This window comes from Lontra canadensis, unplaced genomic scaffold, assembly GCF_010015895.1.
Source record: "Lontra canadensis isolate GAN:19392208 unplaced genomic scaffold, GSC_riverotter_1.0 scaffold16, whole genome shotgun sequence".
NCBI lineage: Eukaryota > Metazoa > Chordata > Mammalia > Carnivora > Mustelidae > Lontra > Lontra canadensis.
In genome coordinates this window covers 11,655,577-11,670,573 of record NW_022631010.1, presented here as the reverse complement: position 1 = coordinate 11,670,573, position 14,997 = coordinate 11,655,577, and the positions used below count along the sequence as shown (strand labels likewise).

At 39.5% G+C, this 14,997-nt stretch overlaps 2 protein-coding genes across 2 annotated transcripts in view; both read right to left on the bottom strand.

Annotated features, from left to right (window-relative positions):
• The window catches only part of PLCB4 (phospholipase C beta 4), a 413,791-nt gene that overhangs the window by 381,672 nt on the left and 17,122 nt on the right, over positions 1-14,997 (bottom strand). Inside the window, exon 2 of the mRNA XM_032859166.1 lies at positions 949-1,003. The gene's annotated coding sequence lies outside the window, so the exon portion shown is untranslated. The remainder of the gene's footprint in view (positions 1-948; positions 1,004-14,997) is intronic.
• On the bottom strand, positions 268-657 carry LOC116868634 (SLC35A4 upstream open reading frame protein). The gene has a single exon (XM_032859174.1). The coding sequence runs from the start codon at positions 647-649 to the stop codon at positions 338-340; it is 312 nt and encodes a 103-aa protein (XP_032715065.1). The 5' UTR covers positions 650-657; the 3' UTR covers positions 268-337.

Genomic DNA, 14,997 nt, shown 5'->3' with positions numbered 1-14,997 from the left:
CCTAGGAGGGAGGAGTTGTGGGACATCGCTAGACAGAATACTGAGAATCAGAGTCAGCTGCAAACTCCACAGTCAGGGCTGGAAGAGGAAGGGGCTGGTGGCCCTAAAAGCCACAATCTTGGGGCCAGTCCCATGGGGTTAAGGAGGGGCGTCCAAACTGCTGGCTGATAAGCCACTCTTTACCCTCTGCAGGAAGGAAAGCAAGGACGAAGGCTGTGGGCAAGTTGGAGATGGCAAAAGGGTGACAAGTGGGGAAGCCAAATATGGCATCTGTGGTTGAAAGACCTCTACCTGCAGGCCTGAGGTGCTCATCCTTCCTCCCCCATGGGATCCAGAGCTAGTCAGGCCCCTTTCGCAATGACCGAAGATAGTCCCTCAATGTCTTCTCCACATTGGGCACGGCATATGCTTGAGCTGCGTAGATGCCAGTGCAGGTACCCACAGCAAAGCCCAATACTGCGGATGCCCTCAGTTTGGCCACCACATAGCCGGCTAAGAAGCCCTTGAGGAATGGGGAGGACATGAGCGAGCCATCCTGGCTCACACCACTGCTGACTTCGTCTTCTACACGCTGCTGCAGGCGTTCCAGCTGGTTCTTTAGAAATGCCAGGTCCTTAAGCTTGGGCAGAGAATCCTTGTCATCCGCCATCTTCCCCGCCGAACTTGTCTCTCTCAGTTTTTAAAATGAGAGACATTCACTTACTACGCTTCACGTGCATTGACTGCTATAGACATCAACAATTCGCTCAAAATAGATATGCTTTGAAAAGATTGGGAAATTCAGTATTGAACTTAGAGAGCTGAACCTGAGGTTTTAATTCAATGCATAATGGCTTGCATTAGCAGCATAAAAATTGCTTCTTGATTAAGTAGTCTCGGGTTGTAATTTACTCAAGCTAAAATTTTTTAAAACGTTACAAATTAATTCTAAAAAGCATATACACCTACCTTTTTAAGAAAGACCACGTTTCAGGATTCCGTATCGTAGAGTAACCGTCTTTTCCTGTAAAAGTGGAAAAGAAGAAAGACTATCCAACTGATAACAGAAAGAAGCGAAGGTGAGCTTTGAGAGCACAGCGCTCTAATTTCATGTCATGGCTTCATGTGTAATATTAAACAAATGGACGTTTCTGAGGTTAGACTTAAAGTATTTCTTCATTTCTGTCTCAATGAAATATTTCAAAGATTTTGATTCCAATGATTTGACTTCTGAGAAGCAAATGAACAAAACCAAATGGAAAGAGATCAAAATGCATAGGAATTTATCGAAATGAGAATTGAAGCATCTACTTCACATCTACCCCAATGACATATACTCGATACTGTCATGCCATGAAACAAATGAATAACACTCGACTCCTGTTTCTATTTTTCTGGGGGGGAAATGAGGTGAAGAAGTTGTAATAGCCTGAGTAGATAACAGAAGGTAACAGAACTATAAGCAGCTGTTACCTTCTGTTGTTTATTTTTTATTGTCCTAGCTAATAAGCCATATTTATGGCTCGATTTTTTTGGCTAAGACTTTGGGATCAAGAAAAATTATATAAAGGAAAATAAATCAAAAGAAGATCTCTCCTGTTCTATTTCACATTTATTGTTTTCAATAAATAATTGACATAGAAACCTGCTAGTCCCTGATAAACACTAAATGTGACTTTTCTTTTCCAAAATTACTTGTCTGCATACATGAAGTTACTCTAATATTTTAACTTTATATACTCAAGCCCAAATAAGGAAGTAAACCGTTTATAGTTTAATATAAGTTAATCATCGACTCCTATAAATTGTTTCTACCAAATCTAATTGAAACTGCCGCCGGAACACTGTCCCCAAGACTGTGTTTGTGACTCTGACCCTGATATGTTAGATTCCATGTGTAAAGTAATTTAACTTCCAGCGGGGATAATGATGTGTAGAATGAAAAACAATGACCACAATTTCTAACCCGAAAGAGCTCCAAGAATTTGAAATGACTACCAGAGCATTAATTCATGGAGATGCCACTCTGAGTAAATGGAATTGTTGTCTCTCTCTCTCTCTCTCTCTCACTCTCTCTCTCACACACACACACACACCCACACACACCCCACGTGGGGATGCCCTATATTACCTTGTGCTTTCTCCAGCTGCCATCTTCTTTTCTTTTACTTTTTTTTTTTTAAAGATTTTTTATTTATTTATTTGACAGAGAGAGATCACAAGTAGATGGAGAGGCAGGCAGAGAGAGAGAGAGAGAGAGGGAAGCAGGCTCCCTGCTGAGCAGAGAGCCCGATGCGGGACTCGATCCCAGGACTCTGAGATCATGACCTGAGCCGAAGGCAGCGGCTTAACCCACTGAGCCACCCAGGCGCCCCTGCCATCTTCTTTTCTGACAATAAAAACCCTCTCTAACCCTAAAGTAAACTTAAAGGAAGACATTCTCCCAACACCTTACTGAAAGGCGTGAGAACCCAACACCCCAGCCACACTTACATGTTGCCTTCCCGAATACAACCTGCTTGGTCACACTTAGCTCCAGAACTTCTGTCCTTCAAGACAATTCCCTGCACAGACTCCCCAGAGTCAGCTGGCACTGGAGGCCCTGTCTCTCCTGCTTCTCTTCACTTCAGAGCCAGCATACTGCCAACACCATACAGTTAGGGTAATGGCAGTGTGTCCTATTTTCTGAAATTATAGGTGCAGGTAAATTCAGCTAATGCCAACAACCAAAATTTGCCAAGACAAATGGATGACCGATTCGGAAACACGGTTCAACACGCACGCGCTGAGCCAAATCATAATCTATGGCCCGGTCACAACGAGTATGGAGCGCCTCATAGATCTTCAGTTTCTACGGGGCATCCAGAAAAAAACAGGTATCTGGGATTTGCTTTGAAACAATCCAGTCGGGGTTGTGGACGAGGAGAGGTAACAGATGAAACAAGTGGTCACTGAGTTTGTCGTAGTTTAATGAAGGATGCATGAAAGTTCATTGTAGCATCTGCTCTACTTTTCGGTTCTATTTAAAATTTTCCATAACAGAAATTTAAAAGATGGTCATCCAATGAAAGTTATGTGTGAAAATATGACAAAGGGAGAGAGAAAGGCACAGATCATACATGTCCTAGCCTTCCTGTTTTCCAAACACCCTTCAAGACAGAGGGGAAATAACTAGGGAAATAAGCAAAAAAATTTAAAATTAAACATCGCACTAGAAAAAATGAAGACCCTGCAGTTATGGTTTTATGGACGCAGTGATAATGGCCTTGAAGCTATTTTCAATACTTCAAATGCCAAATAACAATAATACCTACCTTCCTCATTTCTTTAAATTATTCCAAGTATATCTGCTTTAAATTAAGTGATAGAAACACAGAAACACTGCTTTTCTCATGTTTGTCAGAAATTGTTGGTTGTTAAATATACCTTTGATTACTACAAGTAGGAAAATGGATGACTTATAATTAATATCAATGTGATCTATTCCCTGAACTATAATCTTTCTAAATAAAAGATCCAAGAGGGGATCATTTAAAAAGAGGCAGGTGGGGACCTGGGTGGCTCAGACAGTTAAGCATCCCACACTTGGTTTCAGCTCAGGTCATGGTCTGTGAGCTTGAACCTCACATGTGGCGCTCAGCATAGAGTCTGCTTAAGTTTCTTTCTCTCCCACTCTCTCTGCTCCTCACCCCTGTACTCTCTCTCTCTCTCTCTAAAAAATAAATATTGGTGGGACACCTGGGTGGCTCAGTGGGTTAAGCCTCTGCCTTCCGCTCAGGTCATGATCTCAGGGTCATGGGATCAAGCCCCGCATCAGGCTCTCTGCTCAGTGGGGAGCCTCCTTCTCCCTCTCTTTCTCTGCCTGCCTCTCTGCCTACTTGTGATCACTGTCTGTCAAAAATAAATAAATAAATAAATAAATAAATATTGGTACAAACTTTGGGATCGCAGGTATAAACTATCAAATCTGCAACCCACTTACATATGGAGCAGAGTGATCTGTCACTGGGGGACCGCAAAAGATGGGCACTTTCAAGATGATAACAGGAATTCGCCTAGAATGTGAAAGACACTGGGAGGGGTCATACGAGGCTAATGCCCAGCTTTCACAATAAAAAGCTGGGAAAGTCACATACCAAGTAAAACCATCTTCACAGCCTCAGAATTTGACTTACTGACCCTGCCAGACGCCACTATTGGAAATCTGACACTAGACATAAATTAGAAAGTGGGATTTATGTCATGGTTTGGGGAAAGAGCGTGTGTCAAGCTTTGCCAAGCCTTCTTCAAAGATAAACCAGGGGCAAGAACCAACCTTGGTTCCCTCCGAACAGAACAGCATAAAACCAACACTAAATCCTAACAGGAGATTTGATCTTTTTTTTTTTTTTTTTTTTTTTTTTTTTCCAAAGGGGGTTTTTTTTTTTTTTTTTTTTTTTTTTTTTTTTTTTTACGTAGCTGATGGTTTTCTATTTTCTTTTTCAAGTTTTCCTGGCCTAAAACAATCTGTTTCCTTTCCAATAATGGAACAATGCCAAATTCTGAAAAGGAAATTTGTCTGACTTAATGGATAAGCACATAAAAGCTGGAAAAGGGAGTATTATGGGAAAACCAGAACAACTCGGCCTTACGAGGCAGCCTTCCAAATGTATCGGCAAAAGGATCAAGGGTGAGAGAAGGGAGTACATGGGTAATAATTATGAACAAGTTGCGTGATGGAGGTCAGCTAAACAAAATTCACTTGTTTTCAATTTGAAAAACACAGTTCCAGCAGTTTACTACATATGCTAAGAGAAACTGCCATTAGCTTACACCCATACTCAGATATTTTTCACATGTTATTAAATTAGGAATGGCATTCAAGTATGCATTTAATAAATATTTGTCAAATAAATGCATTAATGAGGTGGTGAATGCTACCAAATCATGAAATCTGAGCCTAAGGTCATTAGAAATGACAAAAATAAAATCCTCTGATAGAGCCATCATGGCTGTTTGTCTAACCAACATGCGTAACCTTGATTTGCTTGTAGGTGGCCATATGCCAGGTTGAAAGGGTTTGTTCCCCCAAACACCCTTGCAACTAGGGGTGAGCCTCGGGATGCAGTTCTGACTGATGAGATGCAAGAGAGGGGGCTCTGAGAAAGTCTGTTCTCATATGTACGTAGTCCCTTCACTCTTTTCTAGGAATAGCTACTGGGAGGTGTAGAGACATCTCACAACCTCGAGAACAAAAGGCAGACAAAAAGGAGTAGAAAGAAAGACAGAAAGAACCTGGTTCTCTGGTGGCATTGCTGAGATGCTATATGTAACACACCCCCTGCCAAAACAAAAAAAACAAAACAACAACAACAACAACAAAAAACTGCTTAGGTTCCTAAACTTGCATTTCATGTTAGGAAGGACAAACCTCTGCTAGTTCAAGTTCCTGTTTTCTAGAATTCACAACGGAACGTATTCTAACACCAGATCCAATTTACCTCCCCAACACGGCTGTGTTCTTAAAGCTGTTCCTACTTTCACTGACTGATGCTCCCCGTAACTATCTGATAACACGGTCACATAGTTATCTCTGAGTCATCCACAAGTCTCCCCTCATTGACAGCATGCCTCCTACTAAAAGGTCAACAAGCTTGAGGGTGAGCAGTCATGAGGAAAGCCATCAGCAAACAGGCCATGGCATTCTGCCAGGTCACAGGGTGCCCTCCTATGGACCATCACCCTCCAATGTTAGGGATACGAAAGATAAGGATGCCAAAGGAGAGAGCAATCTATTCCAGTGATCAAGACATAGAAAATCTTCCACCTTAAGAGTAACTTCAAAATCTGTATGTCTCGACAAAGAAAAGGAAATAATTATAAGTATGGCTCAATTCAATGCCAGAAAAAAACAAGTCTAAAAACAGAAAACAAGAATAGGAGGATACACCTTGAGGGCTTAAGGGATGTCCCATGTCCTGGCCCAGATGCCCCTGCTTTGTGCTTCCACACGGCCTTCACAATGCACCTTCAGTGGAACTTAAAATTCTAGACATTTCTCTCTTAGATATTGATCTTTCTTGACAAAACATAAATTCCCAGAGCTGAGGGAAGCTGGCATGTAATAAGTACTGACAAATGCTGAATGGATGAATGAATGAATGAATGAATGGGCAAAACAACATACAGATTACTTTTCCAAGTTTATGAAAAGTATGCAATCCTTATTTTAAAAAATCTGTAAGCATCATTTCTACAGATATATACATGAATTGTACGTACTGTTCAACTGACCCAACATGACACATTTGTCAAATGTCTAGAGAAATGTCAAATTTCTAGAGAAACTGTCAACTATCTATACTTAAGAAGTAGCTATTATAAGCCAGGCGATGTGTTAGGCACTTTGCATACAGTATTTCATAATCTTTACACACACACACACACGCACGCACGCGCGGTTGGTTACTTCCCTTTTAGATGGGGACAAGTTCAAAGGGACCTAAGGAGCTCACATAAGGTCATGTATCTAGTAAAAGGCACAGCTGGTATTCAAACCCAAAAAGGTCAGCCCTCACTTTTCTGCTGGACCATGCTGCTGCTTCTTTTTGGCCTTTTGCTGCTTCGTTTTGGCCTTTACTAAAATACTGTTTATAACTTGTACACATTAGTCAAGGTAACAGTCACAAGAACCTTTCGTTTATGGCCTCAAAAACAATTGCTGGGTGAGGGTTCACTGTAACCTTAAGCACAATTACTTTTGTCCATGTCAGAAATCTGACATGGTTTGGCATGACACAGACAGTGACCTTCTCTAGCTCATCTTGGAGCTGTACGGAGTAAGAGAATGTCTACATACCTACAGCATATTAAAAGCAAGCCACTATGTACTTATATGACCTAGAAATGATGCAAAATAAACCCATGAGTCTACGGCTTCTGTTTCAGAAATCAACAGCTCCGCACCCCCAAACCCACGTAGGTTACACATGTGCATCATACTTTCCATGTATCGCTTACGGATCCGTGGCCCCAAGAGCTTAGAGACTGGTTGGCAGGTGGGCTTACAAATAAAACATACTGTTTCCATGCATACAACATATCAGATCCATTGAAGCAGTTAAAATAACAGACTATCTTGAAACAAAAGGGGAAAAAAATCTACTGCAGAAAGAATTTTTTTTTAAAAACGGTGTCTTTTGTGACAGTCTCCTAACACTTTTCATTGAATAAATAATTCCTCCTTGAAGTTGATGAAAATTTAGTGAAAATATTTATCCAGTAAACATCTTAATGAAATAAACTGTTATGACTCCAACTTAACAACTTCATAAATTCTGATGGAGAAGAAATAGACTCACCACCCCCGAAACATTTGGCAATTATTTTTACACAATATGTGCACAGTCTATGATGTACGTGCTGGATGGAAAAGCGAACCTCAGTGTATTAACCTAAACATGAACTTCTTTGTTCTGCTATTTAAGCCTAACATTTCCACTGATTTTCAAACAATATGGAGCATTTTGCAAGTCACGATTTCTATCAGGACAGCTAGCCAATACCCATTAAAAAAAACAAAAACAAAAACAAAACAAAACAAAAAAAACTTGAATTGAGGTAGTTAATGCAATTAAACCACTTTTCCATTTTTTTCCTTCCCCTTACTATAACTATAGATTACCTATATTTTAAATTTTTTCCAAATAGACATCTTTGGGGAAAAAAACCACGACTTAACACTGAATCTTTTTCCAAATACTGGCTGAACTATCTTTAAGAAGATAAACATACTCCTTTTTTTAAGCTACTCGCCTTTTAATTCTTTCCCCGATTCAGGGGGAAAACAAACAAACAAACAAACAAAACAATATTCTCAATTAAATAACTCCGCAGCACTCACAGCTTTTCTTCTGTAAAGTTATTTTTTAAAGTATTCACTCTTCATCAAAGGCTAATGATTTTATTTATTTTTTTTAAAGATTTATTTATTTATTTGACAGAGAGTTCACAAGTAGGCAGAGAGGCAGGCAGAGAGAGAGAGGGAAGCAGGCTCCCTGCTGAGCAGAGAGCCCGATGTGGGGCTCGATCCCAGGACCCTGAGATCATGACCTGAGCCGAAGGCAGAGGCTTAACCCGCTGAGCCACCCAGGCACCCCAAGGCTAATGATTTTAAAGACAAGCTTCATTACAAAAGAAACAGGATAATGAGGTACTTTTACAAAGACAATGTCTGGGGGCACCTGGGTGGCTCAGGGGGTTAAGCCTCTGCCTTCACCTCAGGTCATGATCTCAGGGTCCTGGGATCCAGCCCCACATCGCATTGGACTCTCTGCTCAGCAGGGAGCCTGCTTCCCCCTCTCTCTCTGCCTTCCTCTTGGCCTACTTGTAATCTCTCTCTCTCTCTGTCAAATAAATAAATAAAAATCTTTAAAAAAAAAAAAAAGACAGTGTCTGATAATAATTAAAGCAGAACTCTGTATACAACTTCTATTAAATATCTGGCTAAAACTCCAAACTGTCTATCAAATTAGCATTTCTTCATGAATGCTTACCTTACTCAAAGTATACTCTCCCCAAAACAAGCCAAAGGCATTTATATTCCCCCTTGCATTTGACCCCACAATCAGACACTGCCCCATTTACAAAACAAAATATTGAGGTCCTCCTTAAATTAACTGCTGTAAGCATTTCCAGTGTTAGAACTAAAAACAGACATTAAGTGTTTAAAATACCTCTTTTCTTATGCACCAGCTCATTTTCCTTATTTCTTTTTCTGCATCTTAAAGTAATTCTTAACAACTGACTAAGGCTCAGAAAATTACATCAAAATCTACTCTACAAATAAAGTTTGAAAGTTATATTTAGCAGATTTCTGATTATATTGGACACAGTCTTGGTATAGCCGCCCGCATATAAAGTCTTGCCATGAAAGGGAATTCTTATTAGTCTTTAACAGAAAAAGTAAGTGAGCTGATTAAATATAGATCAAAGGAAGTTCTACCATGAAAGGACCGATGTTTTATAACTTGTAGGGAAAAAAATGTATCAATAAACAAAAAGCAATCTGGTGTTTCTCATTCTGGCGTATAATGGTTATCTGTTTATGATAACATTAAGAGCACTTTGCCGCCTTCTTTGTGCTTTTCAGTTATTCTCCAATATTTTTAGCATGATCGTTTATTATTTTTGTAAGCTCCAATGTTATTTTTTAAGCATTAGACACTACCTTCTTCGACCTTGATATTCAGATAAACCACTACCGTATAATAAAAGATAGATGTTAATATATTTTGAAAACATACGAGTAATTAGTTCCAGTCAAAATTAAGTCTCTATCTTTATGATGACTACTTATCATATCATCACCGATAGGCTCTAGTACAAAAGCATATTAAATGTCTGAAGATCGTTTTCTACTTTAAGATAAGCTAATCAATAAACTGACAAATGCATTTTATATTCATCTGTATCTGCTCCAAAAATTAGGAGAACACCTGTTTCTTGTTCCAAACCATTCTCCTTTATCTATGCCATTCATTCTTTGCCAACTCTTAAAATATACTTGAGGTAACTCCATCATGTCATTGCTTTCTCTGACAGCTGTATCAGGACTATAAATAATACATACACCTATGTGTGTGTATAAACATATACATTAAATATACACATATTACACATACATATGTATAATACATTCATATCGTTTATATAAAACATATAAATATATATACGATCTAAACTGTTTAGAGATTTCCACAAGAGGTGACTGTCAACTTAGTTTCAGGTTTCATCTGCCTTGGTCAACCTGCCCAACTAACTCTAAGACATTGATGAAAGAAATTGAAGATGACAAAAACAAAGGGAAAGGTATACCATGCTCATAGACTGGAAGAATTGCTATCAAAATATCCACACTACTTAAAGCAATCTACAGAGTCAGTGCAACTCCTAGCAAAAGACCGATAACATTTTTCACAAAACTAGAAAAGAATAACCCTAAAATTTGTTTGGAACTACAAAAGACCTTGAACAGCCAAAACAATTTTCAGAAAGAACAAAGTTAGAGCTCCCAGGTTTCATGATGTAGTACAAAGTCTTAGTAATCAAAACAGTATGGTACTGGCACAAAAGCAGACACATTGATCAGTGGACAAAATAGCCCAGAAATAAACCCACACGTATGTGATTAATTAATCTACGACAAAGGAGGTGAGAATAACCAACGGGGAAAGACAGTCTTTTCAATAAATCGTGTTGGGAAAACTGGCCAGCTACAAGCAAAGAATGAAACTGGACCATGTTCTTAAACCATATAAAAAAACAAAGTCAAAATGGATTAAGACTTAAATATGAGGCCTGAAACCATAAAACTCCTGAAAGCAAACATAGACAGTAATCTGTTAAACACTGCTCTTAGCAACATATTTATGGATATGTCCCCTCAGGACATGAGAACAAAAGCAAAAATAAACCCTTGGAACTATATCAAAATAAAAAGCTTTTATACAGCGAAGGAAACCATCAACAAAAGCAAAAGGTAACAATAGTTTTGAATTATATTTTTTCCACCTAAGTGACTGATTGTTTACCCAAATTAGCAAAGAGTGTTACAGATTAGAAACCTCATTCCTCTTATATTGATCCTTACTTTCCCCAGAGACCAATATCCTGTAATCAGCATGAGTAAATTCATTAAACATTTACTTTATACTTAGTATTTCTCATTACTGTGAAGGGATAAGATTATAAAGTGTGGTAGTTCACAAGTTATAAATGTAGCTGAAAGTATAACACTTATCTGTGCATTTTGCTAAAGAGCCAATAATTTCTAAATTCTTTTAAACAGAAGTAGAAGAGGAAGTCTCTTAACTGTTTCAAATTTTCAGCTAGAGTCTCAGTGTTAAAGACAATAGGTGATGAGTTCCCTGCATATGATCACAGGATGTGCTAACAGGGGGCCAAACCGGTCCTGAGGTCAACCGCCACCCCCCAAGTCTACACGTGAGAGGAACTTGCAGAAGACATGTCTTCAAAGAGAATTCTCAGGAACTGAAGAGTGCTTCCCTTTCCTTCCCTCTGTATCAGTTCACACCAACTGCCTACAACAACCCCCCGCACCCTGGGGCTACTGGTAGGGAGGGAGGCTGATATCCTATGCCCTGGCTGGATGTTTGCCTCTGTGCAGAAGTACACAGCCTGCCTTGTGAGGCGTGTGTGAGGTTGGGGCACAGGAGCCTGGCTGACATTGTGGCTCAATGGCAGAGCAAGGCAAGAGAGGAAATAGGCTACATTTCAGAGTTGGACGCTGTCGACGTGTGAGTTATCCTATAGACCCAATGGACACCACAGAGGGTAGTGAGGTTTGAGAGATCCCAAAAGATCTCCACCCAAATAGGCTGCCTGTACAAGGGCTCAGGGACGCTCCAGTAATAGACCACTGGAAGACAAGAGCCCAAGATCATGAGTGATTACGCAGGAGTCACACTGCCCACATCCAGTAATGGCATGGCGTCAATGCACCTGCATGGGATCTCCCAAAAAAACCACATCATGCTGTGTATGAGGATGAGCTGGCCGTGAAAACAAACATCACCAGCCAAGTAAAACTATCTTCACGCCCTTTCTGCCCCCTGCCAACTCTGAAGGAGCCAAATACACCCTATCCCCTGCTGGGTGGAAGGAAAAACAAAGAGGAGAATTAAACCAGAAATGACCTTTCTAACTCACTGATGATCACTAAGCCACTGGTCAGACCTAAGGATGGAAAAGGGGAGAAGTTCTAGACTGGACAGGAAAATGGAAGTTTTGATTCATATTGCAACACGTTTTTCTCTAATATTCGAAAATTAGTTTGTTTCAATACTTTACAGTGACTCAACAGCTATGGAATCTAACAAAAATATCAACCAACAGCGGGGAGGGAAGAATAAAACTGCTTCCTGTTTGTGTCTTACTATAAGTGTGACCCACTCAACAAACCAGTTACACTAATAATTATCCAACCTATACAAGATTTTTTTCATAAGGTTAAGTTAGAAAACTGAGAAGATACAGAAAATCAAAATGCGCATGTAATATACCTCTACAAACTTTACCTCCGGAATATAACCATAGAGACAGCTCCTTTAAATGGAATGGACTAACACTCCAGTCAAATGGCAGACTGTCAGAATGAATAAAAATAGTAATAATAATAATGATGATAATAATAAAGCAAGAATCAACCATACATGCCCAACAAAGAGAAACACTTTAAAGAGAAACACAAAACTAGGTCAGAAGAAGGGAAAGTCTGAAAGCTCTAGAAGCCTAAGTCCTTCATTTATGAGATAAGGAAATTGAGACAGGTGACTTGCTCAAGGACACTTAGGTAGGGGAATGGCCAGCTACAAGTCCCTTTTCCAAATTTCCTTTTCCGACCCTTCTTCTTATAGCCAGTACCTCTAATCTGATCTCCTTCAACATGAAAGCCACCAGCCTACTTGGTTGAAACCACCAACTCGGTAGCTACACAAAAACACAGCCTTGGGGCGCCTGGGTGGCTCAGTGGGTTAAGCCTCTGCCTTCGGCTCAGGTCATGATCTCAGGGTCCTGGGATCGAGTCCCGCATCAGGCTCTCTGCTCTGCAGGGAGCCTGCTTCCTCCTCTCTCTCTCTCTGCCTGCCTGTCTGCCTACTTGTGATCTCTGACAAATAAATAAATAAAATCTTTAAAAAAAAAAAAAAAAAAAACCACAGCCTTGAAAAGGGGACCATATGTAATGGGAGACAGAGAGTTGGGTCATGAGCAGGGTTCGGTTCCAGATTCAAGCAGAGCACCTCACTAGTTCTGTGGCCCTAAACAAATTTACTTAAATGGGCCTCAGTTTCTTTATCTACAGGACAGGGAGATTATCACATAACTCACAGGACTGATGTAAAAAAATGAAAATGAAGAAGATGGTCAGTAATTTGCCTGAGGGATAGTCAGTGACATAACTAGAGCCCTACCACACACACACACACACACACACACACAAAACCATGTTGTTAAACTGTCTCCCCAATGAGTTATGCCCAAATGAAAGTACCTGGTGGAACGCCTGACCTTTACTGGGCACCTGAAAAATGTTGGCTTTCCTCCCATACATTGATGCTACACTTTGTAAAGAGAAGAATTTGGAAAGGTATTTTTCTGTGTAGGATCCTCAGCTCTAAAATCTATCCTTTTGGGGGCACCTGGGTAGCTCAGTGGGTTAAGCCTCTGCCTTCGGCTCGGGTCATGATCTCAGGGTCCTGGGATCGAGCCCCATGTCAGGCTCTCTGTTCAGCAGGGAGCCTGCTTCCCCCTCTCTCTCTGCCTGCCTCTCCCTACTTGTGATCTCTCTGTGTCAAATAAATAAATAAAGTCTTTAAAAAAAAAAAAAAAACTTTAAAAAAATAAAATCTATCATTTTCGATCTAGATAAAAGTTTCAGATAATCAGTTTTACTTCTGTTGGCTTTGCCGGACTCTTCATAAAGTCATATGGTCTAAGTGAGTAAAGCAGACAAGGTAAAAATTTCAATGATAATTTAATTCAAATCACCTCTTATACTATAAAATGAGTCATGCAATAGACACATTTTGTAACATTCCTCCAAAAAAAAAAGTGTAAACATATCATTTTGTACATAGGAAGAAAGAGATTCCTCGTAACATTGTGATTTTAACAACCAAAGAGTCACAGCCTCAAGACTGTAAACCTAACCTTCAGTTTGGTGAAAGATTCTTTACAAAATGAACTCTTTCTTGTGGGTAAGTCTGTGCTGTACACAGCCAATCCCTGTATAAAATGTTCAAGTATCCTGACCATTTTTCTGGCTTCTTCTTATTGTGTAATTAAGGACATTATAGGAACAGGCATTTATGATCATACAGGGCTTTATGTTTTCAGAGTCTAGTCAATGCTCCTAAATGTCAAGGTTACAATCAAGGTCAATATATTTTCAACTCAGAAAAGTGGGTGTCTGCAAGGTAGATAGCTGCTCACTGTGCTGCCTCATATAAGCACAAGAAATTTAAGAGTAAGACAAAACTTGATAATTAATGTTAAAAAATGCATTGCTTAACTACCAATTTTAGAAACAGCAGAGTGCATACAAATCCAAAATAGGACATACAAAACCATGAAATAAGGGAGAGAAGTATTATAACAGCATATGGTCAGTGTCCCCATCTTACAAATTCATTTTAGGACACATTTAAGAGCCTACTGTGTGTTACCCACTGCACAAAATCTAATTTAAATAATGTGAATGAGGGGCACCTGGGTGGCTCAGTCATTATCCCAGAGTCACAGGATCAAGCCCGACATTGGGCTCCCTGCTCAGTGGGAAGCCTGTTTCTCCCTTTCCCATTCCTCCTGCTTGTGTTCTCTCTCTGGCTATCCTTCTCTGTGTCAAATAAATTAAAAAAAAAAAAAAGTGAATGAGTTATGATTGCTTGAAAAAGCCAAAGGGCTCAAAATTAGTGTGTTCAAATACATTCAGATGAGTTCACATAGTCACTGAAATTTCATGCACATACAAAAAGGAGTCAAGACACGTTATTACATTGACCCCATTCAATACTCTACCTATGTCATGTTCTGGGCAGAATATTCCCAGGAAAATACATCATATCTCAGCTGTCAGATGTCTGTGTGATTTAACTAACAGAGCACTACCCTGTCTAAAAAGCACCCAATCAAGGAAAACACTCTACTGTACCTCATGAAAGGCCACACAATTTATTCCTCACACAAAAGAATATTAGAAACAAAAAGCACCAACTACCTAAAAAAAAAAAAAATAAAATAAAAAATGTAAAGTATTTCCTCGACTACTTAAAAGGTCAGTTAGAAGTTAAAAAGCAAAGAAAGCAAGCCCAAAACCATTTTTATTTTGTTTTTAAAAAAACTACTTACCCCAGGACTAGATTGATAGCAGTGAAATTCAATAAATACACATTACTTATCAAATTGTAAATTAGGCAGTGATTCAAGTTCCTAATTACGGGAAATGATTTAAGCTCATTT